Here is a 16,159-nt window from a genome sequence, read left to right as displayed (position 1 = left end):
ATTTTTTTTTTTTATATATAAAAATTGAAAATTTTCGTTTTTTTATTTTTGTTTTATAATTTTATTTAAATAAAAATTTACGTTTAAAAAAATAAATTTTTTGTTTAATAAAATGATTTTTTTTTTGTTTTTTAAAACTAAATAAAAAAATAGTTTTTTATTTAATAAAAATTTCCGTTTAAAAAAAATTAAAATTTTTTGTTTAAAAAAAATTGTTTTTTAAAAAATATTATTTTTAAATTAAATTTTTTTTGTTTTTTAAAAAAATCAAATTTTTTTTTGAATTTATAGGGGTATTTTTATCTTATTGAGAAATCTATAGGGGCATTTTTGTCTTATTGCTAGTCTTTGGGGGGACATTGACAATTTTTTAATAGTTTCGAGGGGACATTGTCACAATTGAAAGTTTGGGGGGGACATTGTCAATTTGATGGTAGTTTGAGGGGGATATGTAGACTTTACCCTTCTTTTTTTTTTTCTTTTTTTTTTTTCTTTTTTGTACCTGTTTCGGCTATAGCATCCTTACCAAGATGGTCATTGCCTTCCACATCAACATTAGCATTGTCCTCTTCATCTTGCAAAACAGGTTGAGCACTCCATGTTTTTCTTCTTATTCTTCTTATTGGAACAACATGATCAACAACCCCTATAATTCACTAAGAATTCTCAATTTAAAAGAATAGAATGTAACCTCCTTCACTGGTGGTCAGATGCTTGCGTGCATGCTCACTGGGGGACGCACGTCCGGTGGATGTCCTTTGCTTGGCTGGTGTCCAAACAACAGTTGCTTTCTTTCCACTCTGTTCTATTTTAATTAAAAGAATTAATACACCACTTGATTAACATAATCTCAATTGAAAAGAATAAAATAAACATCAATTAAATGAAAAGAATAGAATAATGTGTACCTCCTTGGCTAGTGTCGGTTGCTCGCTTCGAGAAGAACAATCAGTGGAGGTCCTTTTCTTTGATGGTGTAACCGTACGAGTAGCCATAGTTTTAACCCGTAGGCTTTTACGATTTCTTGCTTGAGAATGTTCACATTGTCTATCTTCTCCTAATCCTCCTCCATCTCCGTATTCATGGGCAGCCCTAGGTATTTCATCTAACCCACCACCCCCATCTCCACCATGTGCTTCACGAGCTTGAAGAAATAAAGTCTCATCTACCATTAAAGCATCGTCCACCATATGTTCTACATATAAATGAACTTCTTCTAACTTGTAAATTTCAACAATGTTACAAAAATCAACAATGTCAGCATCAGTATTGAAATGTATCACTTGGTCATGATCATCACCGACATTATACCAACATCTAAAGTCCTTCAAGTATCCTAAATCACGAACCAGCTCTTTAAATTCCCACAAACTCAAAAAGCCAACATCAAACCCCTTTACTTGATGGATGTCACCACCAACGTACTCAAATGGGGTATGGTGAATTGTCCCACCATGGTGGATGTTTATATTGACAACCATGTCTGTAAACATATAAAATAGTGTAAGAAAAAAAATGTCTACAATGTATTTAATGGTATCAAAGAACAAAAAAGCATTTGGACAAACATGCAGGCTCTTTTATGTATCCAAGACAAACATAGTTAACACAATAATTTTGTTCATCTTTGGAAAGCATGCCTTAGACATTTTTGGTACTCTAGCCACATTGGAGATTAGTATAAAAGAAGAACATTATCAAAAAGAATAAACAAGTATATATGGTTTTAGTATGATCATAAGTTGCTATTTACTAGGGCTGGCAATTTTGACACGACCCGCGAACCCGACATGAAAAAACAGGTATTGGGTTTGGGCTAATCGGGTTCGGGTCATAATCTGGTCTACCCGATTAAGACCCAAAAAATTCATGTCTAGCGGGTCGACCCGCCAGACACGATTACTGTACGGGTTTGGTGGGTCGACCCGTCAGACCCGCACAATATTCGGGTCTGGGGGGTTGGTGGGTCGACCCGCCAAACCCGGTTTTTTTTTTTTTTCCTTCTTTTCTGCCTCGCGTGAGGAGTCAGACGATTCACGTTTACTAACTTACAGACTTAACTTTACCATTTTGAACCAAATGTCAAAAACTCTGTTAGTAAAGTGTAACCTAACCCAGTAACCCTCTAGTCCCTCTCACTCGGTCTCTCACTCTCCCTCAGTCACCGTCTCGGCGTCTCCCACTCTGCCACTCTCCCGATTCTCCCTCTCTTTCTCGGGTCTCCACTCTCCCTCCTCCTGGGCCTCCTCGTCGCCACCATTAGGAACTTAGGCGTTAGCAAAGGCCAAGCCGCCAAGGCATCCTCACGGACCTCACTGTCGCCGACTCGCCGTCCTCACCAAGTCACCGTCGCCGTCAGCCACGTCTCCTCGCCGTCAACCGCGCCTCTCTATCTCTGGTATGGCGGTATGTCTCTTACTCTCATTAGTCATATACTTTAACATGACCTAAAAAGGGAAAAACAGTCTATGCTTCTATGACGCTGCTAAACTCCTCCCTCAAGGCTCTATTGCATTGCCCATGCATTTAATGAAAACGGAGGTCCTTGCGTTGGAGTTGTCCCTTGGATTTCCTTGCATGTTTCTGCATGAATTTATTTCAAACATAAGTTACATGTATAAAGTTCATTTTCTCCACCTAGCATAGTGCAATTCAGACATTATTTCCTCTGTTTTCCTTTATGTCTTCTTGGATAGGTAAGAGCAATTTTTTCATCTTTTTGTTGATTTGGGGTGTCTAGGGGATAGAGCGTTCTCTTTGCTTTTTGTTTGGTTGGAGGGGGATTGGGGGAGCAGGGATTTTCCAGTTCCTCCCTAGTTTGGGAGAAACAAGATGAGCTACAGATCAATATAAAATATTCAGGAAGCAGTTTTGCATAGACCGGTTTAGTAAAACTTAATTGATTTCAGATGGGGCCCTCCAACCTCAATAAAAATTCAAGCGAAGTTATCATCACCTAGGTATCTCCAAAATTTCCCGGCTTTGTAACTCCATATATAGATTACACAAAAAGTATTTCAACATTCTAGACGTAAGTTTGTTTCTTCAGTTCACATCTATATTTTTGGGCCTTTACATTGTTTATTTGTAAGTTGGAACCAAAAATCTTGATAGTAAAAATTATACTGAAATTGAAAGTTGCTTATTGCAAGATTTGGGTTGGATTATTTTATTTCACTTAGCTATATAGCTTTTAATTTATTCTTAAATATTTAATTTATAGTTATATAGCATATAGTCATTAGTCATATACTTTAACAGTTTAACTAATGATTATGTAATTTATGTGTGTAGATGAATATTGAAGAACTTATTGAAGATGCATTCGACATTGATGACGATGTGGTCGAATTACCGTTACTAGAAGGTGACTCTGTTTCTGTGGGGACTGGGAGTAACTAAAAGGGAAAGAAGCGGAGGAGGACCTCAACTGTTTGGCAATTTTATGATGTCGTTCCTAATGCTGATCCAAATGACTCGGAGGTATGGGCAAAATGCAAGACATGTGGTAATAAATACAAGGCTCGAAGTTCATATGGAACTGGGAATTTGAGAGAGCACATTCAAGTTTGTGGGGGGGGGCAAACACTCGTGATGTTGGGCAGATGCTCTTAACTAGGAAAGCAGGATCTCTGTCAGTAAGTGGCTCTAAATTTGATCCCAAAATATATAGAGAATTGTTGGTTGCTTTGATTATTAAGCATGATTTGCCCTTTTCATTTGTTGAATATGATGGTTTAAGACAATTACATCAGTACTTGCGTGGTGATGTACCCTCTATATCTAGAAATACTGCTAAGGCAGATTTAGTTAAGATGCATATGAGGGAGAAAGAAAAGATTAAATCTATGTTGCATGCTTGTCCTGGGAGGATTTGTTTAACATCTGATATGTGGACGTCTTTGACAACCGATGGATATATGTGCCTTACTGCACATTTTATTAACAAAGATTGGGTATTAACTAAAAGGGTGTTAAACCTTTCTTTTATGCCCCCACCACATGATGGTGTTTCTTTGAAAGAAAAGATATATGATTTGCTACAAGAGTGGGGGATTGAGAACAAGATTTTCACTATAACATTGGACAATGCTTCTGCTAATGATCATTGTGTTGACTTTTTAAAGCAAACACTGAACATTAAGAAAGCCCTTCTTTGTGAAGGTGAGTTCTTTCATATGCGTTGTTGTGCCCATATTCTTAACTTGATTGTGTAAGATGGATTAAAAGAAATTGATGATGCTATCGAAAAGGTTCGAGATAACGTAAAGTATGTTAAGGGATCACAAATGCGAAAACAAAAATTTCTTCATACGGTAAATCAAATGTCATTGGACAGTCATAAGGGGTTAAAACAAGATGTGCCAACCAGATGAAATTCTACCTATGCTTGAGAGTGCTATTCATTATCGTAGTGCTTTTAGTTATTTGGCGATGACTGATTCAAACTATTAGCCGCATTGTCCTAGTGCAAATGAGTGGGAAAAGGTGGGTGATATCAGTAGTTTCTTAGCTTGCTTTTACGAAGCTACATGTGTTTTTTCTGGTACTAAGTATCCTACTGCCAACTTATACTTTACCGTAGTTGCCATGATTTATTTATCCTTGAAGGAAAACCTTGTGAGTGAAGATGAGCATAAAAGATTAATGGCAACGCAAATGATCTCTAAATTTGAGAAATATTGGTTAGAATTCAGTGCAGTGTTGGCCATAGCAGTTATATTAGATCCTCGTTACAAGCTTCACTTTGTAAATTATTACTATACGAAGATCTATGGAGTTATGGATTCTATACAATTCGAGAATGTGCGTGAGAAAATTAAGAACCTTTTTATGGAGTATAGTGCTTCTTCTAATACTTCAAGTTCAAGCTCCATAACTGCTCGGCGCTCCCAAGTACCTAGAGCAAAACTATCTTGGCAAAAGGTGAATAATATCATTAATTTCTTATCTTGTTAGTAACTTAGTATATCTGTATATATATATATACTCAATTATTTATGTTTATATTCTCTTTGTTTCATGTAGGACTATTTAGCATTTGCTAGAGATGACATTAATTTTCAAAAGAATCAATTGGACATTTATTTGGAGGAGCCTAGGTCTGTGGATTTGGATGATACATTTGACATCCTTTCATTTTGGAAATGAAATCAATTTCGCTATCCTGAAGTCGCTGCTATGGCTCGTGATGTTTTGAGTATTCCTGTTTCTACTGTTGCTTCGGAATCCACTTTTAGCATTGGTGGACGTGTGATTGATCAATATAGAAGCTTACTTAAGCCTGATATTGCTGAGGCATTAGTTTGCACTAAAGATTGGTTATATGGAGATGAAGGTAATATTAGTTATTTCCATATTTAATTTTTTCGTTTATGTGTATTATTTTTTTACTACACTATAATAAAATAACACTAATTCTTCTTATTTTTTGATATAGAACTCACACGAATGAAGTTGGACTTGGATGGCAAAGAAGATGATGTTTTGACAATTTCCTGTGACATTCCAGATTCATCTGAAGCACAATCTATTAATATTTCTTAAACTAATCATATTTGTAGTGTTTTATATTTTATATCTTTGGACTTTGATTATATGGGTGAATCATGGATGCCTTCATGGATCCTTCAAGACTTCAAGTGGAGTGGCATAATAGACATTGGCCCATGGGAACCTAATTTGTATTTTGCAAGCAATTATGAATCTAATGTTGATGTAGTTTTGAGTTTTTTATTTTTATTTTTTTATTTTTTATTTTGTTTTTGTTAGCTTTTTTTTATTTATTATTATTATCTTTTTCTTTATTGCTATGATGGAAATGTTGACACATTTTATTTTACCCATCAATCTCATTCATATTTTGATCATTTTCAAATAGAAATTTTAGTTTTGTCCTTACTTAGACTTTATGCTTTATGAGGTATTGATGACTAAAAATGTATGAAGGGAGCAATTTGATAGCAGAGCATGTCTTAAAGAGTGATTTGTTTAATTTTAAACATTAGGGACTGTTTTGATAAAAAGGTTAAATCTTAGGGACCTCTTCAATAATCAATATTTTTCCTTATATTTTTTGGCAAGAATTGGCTATTATGGCCATTTCGCCTACTGGTTTAGATTTGAATCTGTCTCGTTCTTAAAATTGAACCAATTTCCTAAAGGTGTAACATATTTTTGTAGGCTCTTGTCAAGTATTCTGGATGAACACAGTCTCCAGTCTTAATGCTTATTGCTATTCCTTAATACCAGATTTCAAGTTTCTTACAGGAAGAAGGATGTAAAGAAATATAGAGAAGTTGATAATAAATTGAGGAATAATAAATTCTTGTTAAGAATTGTCAGACATCAATGATTGATTCTCATATAAAAAAGGTTTTAAACTAATTCTCATTTTGAGCTACTATTACTATATTACATACTTAGTTGTAGATTTACCATGTCTATAGTTATATAGATTCATGCTTTTGCTTAAAGTTCGCTATCCTTGGCTGTATTACATACTAAATAATAAGTGGATTATTTTAATAAATGAACTTACTTGTTTTAACTTTTAACTTTTAAGTTTAGGTGAAATTATGAGTTTAGTAATTTCTTTTGGAGTACAATTTGAATTTGTCAATTACGGTCACTTTCCAATTTTTTTTTTTTTTTCTTATCCTTTATTAAAGCCTTTAATCTCTTGGAACTCAATTTTTTGCATTGACTATATAGATGTATTAGTATTATTATTACAATTTCGAATTTTATTTTATTTTATTTTTAATTTTATAGTTTAGGGTAATCGGGTCGTGTTGGGTCGTGTCTACCCGATTAGACCAGGTTATTTTAAACGAGTAAAACGGGTCGTGTCGGGTTACCCGGCTATTTTCGTGTCATAATCGTGTCAAACCCGATTACCCGTTTAGCTAAACGGGTCGTGTCTGTATATAGGCTAATCGTGTAACGGGTATCCGCGGGTCGTGTCAGGTATCCATTTTGCCACCCCTACTATTTACAGTATTTGGAATCTCAAGCCTTTCACCCGTAAAACCAACAGATCCGACAACATACAACAAATTGAATTATGGGGATGAGTTGCAAATTTAGTGCTCAAAACTTACTATACAATATGATAAGAAATACAAGAAACTGAATTTTTTTTGTTGCACCAAATTGAAAAGGAAAGAATATTAATCCAATCATTATTCAATATTTAAGCAACACGTGTCATCCAAAAGCACTCTAGGCTCTAGCATTACGCATTTGCAAAGCTTATAAAAGCTACCACTGATATTCAAAGCAACAATTATCTTCAGTGATAGAAACCACCGAGTATAAAAAGGTGTACAATTTACATGAGTCACATTATCCCTTTCTTCACATTACCAAAGTTTCTTCACTTTTCTCTCAAAAAAATTCAAAACTTCTTTACCTCTATATCACATTAATCAATTCTTTCCTCATTTCTCATCTCAAAACTCTTTCCCAAACACACAAAAAATTATCACATAGTCTAACTCTTCTTGTATAACCATTTATACAATGGAGAAGGAACATTTTATAAGCAAATGGAAGTACAAACTAAAAGAGGTTTCATTGCACTCAATTTCAGGCAAGCATATAAATAAAGCTTGAGGCTTCCAAATTCCAAGCACTTTGTTGTTTCTAAATGTACATTTATGTAGAGTTCTAGAAACTTATATTTGATTAGAAAGCAGGCCATAAGCGTTTTTGTCATTATGAAAAACTAATCCAAAATTTTATGTTGAACTTCATCATATATATCTTTAAATCTGAGTTTAAAGCTGCAATTTAGCATTTGAAATATGTGGATCAAAACCAACATAAATTAACATGGTGTTAGGTTCGCAAAATGTAACATTTCCCCCGAAATCTACATTCCCAGGAATGGAACTATTCTCACATTTAGGAATGATTAGGAATCTAATAGGATTCGCTGGAATATAAGATTCTCATATTTGGTTTACACCTAGGCATCCTATAGGAATTATTAATTCTTCCCAAAATATCCTTATGTTTCTCTCTTCGAGTGTATAAGGTTGTTTAATACAAGATTATTTAAAAATTAAACAAAAAATAACAAGGAAGAAAAACAATATATAAACTACGATTCTTCTTTCATTTTCTAATATATAAACTATCTATACTATTTTATTTACTTTCTTTAGTTTTCATCTATAACCAATTAAAACCTGTTCATTTCCATTTTTCATCGAATAAAATAGTTCCTCACTATTATATACATATTTTACATTCATTTTCGTTTTTTATGGAATAAAATAGTTCATCACTTTTGTATGCAAAATTTACAAATGGTCACAATCAAACCCAAAAAGTAGCATTTAAAAAAAAAACATAATAAAGCCTATGTTTGGTAACCATTTCCCCTCCCCTCTAAAAAAGAGTCAAACCCCTTTCTTCACATTACTAAACAACTTTCTTCACTTTTCTCTAAAAAAAAATTCAAAACTTCTTTACCTCTATATCACATTAATCAATTCCTTCTTCATTTTGCCTCTCAAAACTCTTTTCCAAACACACACAAAATTATCACATAGTCTAACTCTTCTTTTATAACCATTTATAAAAAGGTGTACAATTCACATGAGTCACATTATCTTTCTTTCTTTCTTTCTTGTTTGTTTGTTATGCTTGAATCATCTTGGGCCCCAAGAAAAATAAAAGTGGATAACATATTAACATCAAGGCGATTGGACAAAAATATATATATTTCTAGTAAATAGGGATTAATTCTTAGGCCTCTTTTAATATATTAACACAACAAATTGTCAAAGGACAAAACACGACAAAACAATATGGGACCACAACCAAAATTATGGACAAAGCCACTAAGCCACGACAAAAAAAAAAAAAAAAAAAAAATCCAACACATCTGCCTATTATGGACAAAGCTACTGTCAATGTAAAAGTTCACAATTAATAATGGACAACAACCAATATGGGACCACAACCAAAAAGTTCTAGGGCCACAAGCAAAATATTCCATGTCGACAACCACTACCAATCCATAACACTAAAGTATATATAACATAACAATGAAGTATATAAATCCAACACATTAGCCCAATAAAATATATAAATGCGTGTTCGACAAAAATGCTTGGGGATGGGGGTTTCGACATTAAGGTTCCAATACTAAAAAAAAAACTTCATAAAACTACAAGAAAATGCTTTCATTTGTTTGATCCAACAAAACCCACAAAAAATTACAGGAAATACTTCTAGCCGAAACCCAAATTTTTTGAATAAAAAAATTTGAAATTCACAAAACCCTAGCTGGAGATCTGACGTCGGACTGAGTTTCACGGTTGGTTCTGTTGCGTCGGTGGGTTCGCCGGTGAGTGCGTCCCGGGGGCGGGGGAACCTTGGTGCGTCGGGAATCTGGGGTTGTTTGACGAGGAATATTGGCTTTGTGTGTGTCATGTGTCGCACGATTGGGGTTGAGGAAATAACACCCCAGGTTTTACCAAAACACACTGTTTTAGGTTCAAAACAGTGTGTTTTGATCTTACGTGTCAAAAGTGGACACGTAGGATCAAAAATATCTGACGTGGCCTACTTAAAAAACGGCGCGTTTTGGTATATTTAACGGCTGTTAAAAAAATAGACGGCAAGGATTTTATTGTAATTTTGATTAACCAATGGTGTAAATTTTCGAAAAAAAAAAAAAACTAAGGAGATTTAAATTTTGGAGGGTTGACTCAGGGAATTATTATACATTTTCCCTTATTTTAAAAGTCCCAACTCCCGTGAAATGAAATACTATTGATTTTTAATTCAATAATAATTTTAAAAGTCACACTAAAGAGTGTAAAAGCCTGTTTGAGATTGTGTTAAGTAGGGGTAAAAAATACTTTTAATACCTAAAAAACTGTGCCAAACAAAAAGCTAGCATATTTTGTAAAAAAAAAATTAAAGTACTTATTTGACATTTTTACTCCAAGGGCATATTTGAGGGGCTTAAAAGTGCGTTTAACATTCAAAAAGTCCGTTTGAGAAAAAAAAAAATACCCGTTTGGTAAAAAAAATTGAAAGCGTTTTTTAGGGTCCTAAAAATGGCCAAAACGTGTTTGGCAAAAGTTTAAAAATGAAACTTTTGCCAAAAAGCACTTAAAACTTTATTTGTCAAACGCAATCATAAACATGCTCTAAGAACCTGTTTGGAATTGCGTCTGAGAGCTTAAAAATACTTTTAGTACGTAAAAAACTGTGCCAAATAAAAGATAGAATGTTTGGTAAAAAAAATTTCAAAAGTACTTCTTTGATTTTTTTTTTTTTTTAAATAACCAAAACACACTTTTAAAAAAAGCTTAAAATTAAAGCTTTTTTTTTCTAAAAAATTATTTTTGACTTTAAAACTCTTCGGGGTAATCCCAATCATGCTGTAAAAGTAAGAATAAAAGAGTGTGCCTTTAGACTCCTCTATGCAAACCAAAACACACTTTAAAAAAAAGCTTAAAATTAAAGCTTTTTTCTAAAAAAATTATTTTTGACTCTAAAACTCTCGGGGTAATTCCAATCATGCTCTAAAAGTAAGGGTATGTTTAAAATTGCGTTTGAGAAATAGAATTTTTAAGTCAAAAATACTTTTTGGCAAAAGTCAAAAGCTTTATTTTTAAGCTTTTTGCCAAAAGCGCGGTCGTTTTTAAGCTTTCTAGACCTTTAAAAGTGCTTTTAATTTTTTTAGCAAATGAATATTTTTTTCTTAAAAACAAATTATTTGAGTGTTAAAAATACTTTTAAGCCCTCAACTATCCAAAAATAAAAGTGTGCGACTTTAGACGAGCCGTGATTTAAAGTACGCCAGACATAATTTTTTTTTTTAATATTTTAATAAAAAATAAAAAATAAAAAAAATTAGCACGCCGGCGTGCTATTTATCTTCACCCACTTTAGACTCCTTTATGCAATCGGTCTCGCTTTGTCGTATACGCGCACACTGGTAAAGGAAAAAGACAGAAACGCATATGTATTTGTCATTGCCACATTGAAAGCGCCCACAAATCCTAGGGGAAACCGACGAGGAGTCCAACAACTGGCCATGACGCCCATAAACTGCCACTCCACTCATCTCGCCCATTGGAAACAAATAAATAAAATAAACACAACCCCGAGAGCAGTGGGATGAGTAAAGAGATTGGTTTAATCGGCCGGGCAAAGGTGAAGTCATTGTTTATAAAAGGAGACGAGAAATGCTTCGGATCAATCTCCTTCGCGTTCGCGTCTCTCTTCCTTCCGCTCTCTTCAATCTTCGCACCAAGCTCACGCCCCAAGCCATGGCATCCGCATCTTTCATGACGTCGTCTCAGCCCACCTCCAACAAGCTCCTCTTCCGCCAGCTCTTCGAGAAGGAGTCTTCTACCTACACCTACTTGCTTGCCGATGCGTCTCACCCTGACAAGCCCGCTCTGGTTTGTTAAATTTTTTAATTTTTTAATTTTTTTTACAATCTTTATGGATTAATACAATTCTTAAAACTTAAGAATTTAAAAGGAAATTGGACCTGGGTGGGTTTAGATAGCTCAGTCATACTTGAAAATGGATAAATATGTAATGTATAATTGGAAAACCGCTTAAAAGTAGTGTTTGTTTTGTTTTGTGATCATATTCTGCTATTTTTATTTTGCAATGCTGTGGCCGTCTTTTTTTTTTCCTCCGCATCGGGTATGTATTCCAAATTCATGATTGTGTCGAAGAAATAGAGCTTTTAAGTAAAAAGGAAAAAAAGTTTTTTGCAAAGCTTCTTTTTGTCAAAGTGCGTTTTGGTCTTTTTTAGGCTTTCTGAACCCTTAAAAGCGTTTTCAATTTTTTTATCAAATATTTTTTTTTTCAAATGGACTTTTTGAGTGTTAAATACACTTTTAGGCCAATTAAATGCACCCCCTAATATTATTTTGGTAGTTTCCCATCCAAAGGCGTACCGTGTTTGGGGTCTAGTGATGCAGATTGTAGGATGTAGTTTTAGCAATAGCAGCTTAGAATATATACAATATGCCACCAAGTTAAATCTCATGTGACACAATATTCAATATTCACTGTCCATGGGTAATGTGAGATTAACTGGTTTTCTTAATCTTAAGCCAGCTCATCAATACACGGAGAAAATGGAAAGAGTTTGCATCATATAAATTCTTCAATGTTTTGAAATGGGATGCATGGTCAAATAAACTCATAATCATCTTTTATTGATCTAGTACCAACATTATTTGTAAGAAGCATCACATGCGTAAGTGCAAAGGCCTCCTGAAGCCTAGGTGCAATGCACAAACACATGCTCACTTGAAGTAAAGCTCAAGATGCCAAATGATTTTTTATTTTATTTTTTTAACAATATAATGTACAATAACTTCTAATAGCACCAAGAAGTTTAGTTCTAGGCCTGTGGTGGATGGTCTTTCTTTTGATTCTATTGATGAGGCTGAGGCTAGTTGGTTGGTGGGAGAATTTGAGGAAGGGGAGGTGTGGGAGGTTGTGAAATCTATAAATGGTAACAATGCGCCGGACCATGACAATTACTCTATGGTGTTCTTCTAAGCTTGTTGGGTTGTGTTTAAAGAGGGCATCATGAAGGTCTTTCATGACTTCCATGCTAGTGGAAAGTTTGAGAGAAGCCTAAATACTACTTTCATCACCCTCATTCGAAAGATTGTAGGGGCTGTTGACCCCAAGGATTTTTGCCTGATAGTTTAGTGGGTAGTATTTACAAAATTATTGCTATGATTTTTGCAAACATGCTTAAGTTGGTGTTGGAGAAGATTATCTCAAACTCACAAAATGCATTCATCCAAGATATGTAGACTGTAGATCCTATTCTTATTGCCAATGAGTGCCTTAATAGTAGATTGAGATCTGGAGAACCAGATGTTAGTTGCAAAATGGACTTAGAAAAAGCATATGAATCATGTTAATTGGGATTTTCTGCTGTATATGTTGAGAAGGTGCGAGTTTGGGGGAGAAATGGTGCTCTTGGATAGCTCACTGTAGGCTTTTTTTAGTAGCTCTCATGGCTTGAGACGAAGGGACCCTCTGTCTCCTTTGATGTTTGTTATTGTGATGCAGGTGTTGGGTAGAATGATTTCTACTGCAGTGAGTGGTGGTTTGTTGTCTAGCTTTTCAATGGAGATAGGGGTTGATATCTCTTAACTTCTGTTTGTTGGTGATACTTTGTTTTGAAGCTTATTCTTATGTTTTGAAGCTGTTTCAAGTTTGAAGACTAATTTAGCCAAGTCGAAATTGGTTCCTGTGGGAAATGTTGATAATGTGGATGGGTTGGTTGGGATTTTGGGTTGTGGGGCTGCGTTTTTTACCTTGAAGTATCTTGGTCTTCCGTTGGGGGCCTCCTACACGGCCAAACATATTTGGGATGGTGTTATCGAGAAGATAGAGCATCGATTGGGTAGTTTGAAAATGATGTATTTGTCTAAGGGTAGTAGAATTATCCCTTATCAAGAGCACCATATCCAAATTACCTATGTATTTTATGTCCCTCTTTCCTTACTTTGCAGGTAGTGCAAGCCATATTGAGAAGCTTCAATGTGAATTCCTATGGGGTGGGCTAGGTGAAGACTGAAGAGTTCAAATATTACTTAGTTAGCTGGTCCAAGGTTTGCTTGTTGATCTTTGGGGGAGGGTTGGAGGTTAGAAACTTGCTAAGTTTAAATCGTGCTCACTTAGGCAAATGGTTTTGGTGCTATGAGCTTGAGAGAGGCTTGATGGAGAGTGGTAGTAGACTCTAAATATGAAAGTTCATGGGTAGGGTGATGTTATAACGAGCCTGGAGGGTCATATAAGGTGGGGTTATAGAAGAATATTAGGAGGGGTTAGGGGAAGTATTCAAGTTCCCCTAACTTGAACAGAAAAATGGGGGAGGGGAGATAATGTGAAAGATCCAAAGAAGAAAAAAAAAAACTGAGTAAGGAGTAGAAGTAGAGGAATGGCAAAAAAAAAAAAAAGAAAGCTGAGAAGAGAGAGAGAATAAAGATTACAAATAGAGGAGGAGGGGGGTTGGGGGGCAGGAGATAGAGCGCATGGCATAGAAGAATAGTAAAGTGTACAAGAATAGAGAGAAAGGAGAGAGGAAGCTGTGTACCAAGTTCTACTCAAGCGAGTTATCTAGTGTCTAACGGTGGTCCCTTTAGCTTTTCTTTTTTCTTCTAGATCTGATCCAGTGGGTTTTGATGTACAATGAGAAATAAGTATGTGTGTAGTACAATGCGCAGTCAATTTCAATTGTTTTATGATCCAAAGATTAATTTTAATTGATTCATATATTTTCCAGCAATTTTTTTTTCTTTTAAATGCACTTATTAATTCTTTGATTTTTTTCCAAAATGCTCGCTTTAGAAAATTGGGTTTTTTGTTTGTCAGAAGCATTTACTCCTGGAGCTTCGTGCTTCATTCCGAGGCACACTTTTAGTAACACAGTCTAGTACTACCAATACTTAAAATGCATTTTTAACTCAAATTTGGTCGTTTACTATGTGAACTTTTTTTGTTTTGTTTTCAAAAATAGAAAAGTTTGAAGTAACTTCTTAGGATCCAGAGAAACTCTTCCTGGAGAAACCACTAATGAACTTGCCAAAGTAGGTACACACTTTTTAAATGGTCTGATCATTGACTGATGCCCTTTAGAGTACATTAGTCATTAAGCAGGTAAATAATATAAAGGCAGAAGTTGAACTTTTGTACTTTAACCAATACAACTGATTGTTTGCATTAATGGGGAACATCATATGAGATGGGCATGTATGTTCCTTCTTATAACTTTTGTGCTGACTAGCATCCTGGCTTATGCAATACCTTTATTATTGATGTCTAATTAAAAGTCTGTGGTGACGAGTTTTGTTGCTGTTGTTATTCTTTTACTAGTTTTATTAATATTCTTTGTTTGTTTGTTGTGTTTTTTCTTTTCTTTTCTTTTTGCAGTTGATTGACCCAGTTGATAAGACAGTGGAGAGGGACCTGTCCCTTGTAAAAGAGCTAGGACTGAAGCTAATTTATGCTATGAACACCCATGTCCACGCTGACCATGTAACTGGGAGTGGCCTAATGAAGGTGTGGAATTTCTTCCATAGTATTGAACTTTACTACATTTCCTTTCTGTAAACTTTCTCTGCTTTCATGCTAGAGGCAGAAATGAATCTGTTGCATTCTCATATGTGGTTCCTATTTATTGCAGAATAAGGTTCCTGGACTGAAATCTATCATTTCAAAAGCGAGCAAATCAAAAGCTGATCTTCTGATTGAAGCCGGAGATAAAATCTATTTTGGTGATCTGTTTTTGGAGGTAGGGCTGCAGTTGCCTGAAAATTTTAACTATTTCATGCAAAAGACCATGGAAATTATTTGAGTTGTGTAGTAAGAATGGTTTCCTAAATTTATAAGTTAATGTACTATTTTTTTTGTTTGTTTGTTTTTGTTTTTGTTTTTTTTGTTTTGTTTTGTTTTGTTTTTGTTTGTTTGTTTGTTTTTTTTTTTCCTGGTGAAAATCATCAAATAATTGCATTATAGTGATAGGTTGACTGGATAGTTTATGGTCCATACTTTTGATATGCTTGGTGAGCCTAGGCATTAGCTTTGTTTGTTTCTAGGTGCTTCTGCAGGTACTAGGAAGTTAATCGATGTTCATCTCACACATAATATTCATATTTCAAAGTAGTTTCTGCTTCATGATTGCTGATCCTCCTTTTCTAATTCAGTATGATATAAATGTCTTGCACATTATTATTTTTTCCTACAAGTAAATGTCTTGTTTATAGTTACAATAAATCTATGAATATATCATTCCACTTATCAGGGGAAAAAAATATGAACATCTCGCACAGGAGATCAGATGGATTTGTTATGGGTGAGGGCAAGAACACTAAATTGGTTTCTTGTTTTGATGTGTTTTGACCTAACTATTTGGATGATTTAAGAATGTGGTGAGGTTAAAATAGTGAAGCATTTATTTCTACAAAAACAGTTTGCCTTTGGTAGATGAATCCTATTACATTTGGTAGACACCTACTATACTTGAAAATTCATAGATAAGAAAGAGGCAGGGAAGTGGAAGTGTTTGGTCGTTCTCAAAATTTTCTCTTGTACTCGTCTTTGTAGCTTGCCACTTCAAGAAATTTCTATTTGCGGAATAGGT

General features: G+C 34.6%; 1 protein-coding gene across 1 annotated transcript; it reads left to right on the top strand.

The window, feature by feature from the left end:
- Positions 1 to 11,024: 11,024 nt before the first annotated feature.
- LOC132181895 (persulfide dioxygenase ETHE1 homolog, mitochondrial-like) lies at positions 11,025 to 15,373 on the top strand. Its single transcript, XM_059595121.1, has 3 exons — positions 11,025 to 11,435; positions 14,950 to 15,078; positions 15,203 to 15,373. Exons 1-3 carry the CDS (start codon positions 11,217 to 11,219, stop codon positions 15,371 to 15,373), a joined length of 519 nt encoding a protein of 172 aa, XP_059451104.1. The 5' UTR covers positions 11,025 to 11,216.
- Positions 15,374 to 16,159: the final 786 nt, after the last annotated feature.

The sequence above is a fragment of the Corylus avellana genome, chromosome ca5 (genome assembly GCF_901000735.1).
Source record: "Corylus avellana chromosome ca5, CavTom2PMs-1.0".
NCBI lineage: Eukaryota > Viridiplantae > Streptophyta > Magnoliopsida > Fagales > Betulaceae > Corylus > Corylus avellana.
Note: the sequence above shows the minus strand (reverse complement) of the source record. Positions and strands in the feature narration are given on the sequence as shown.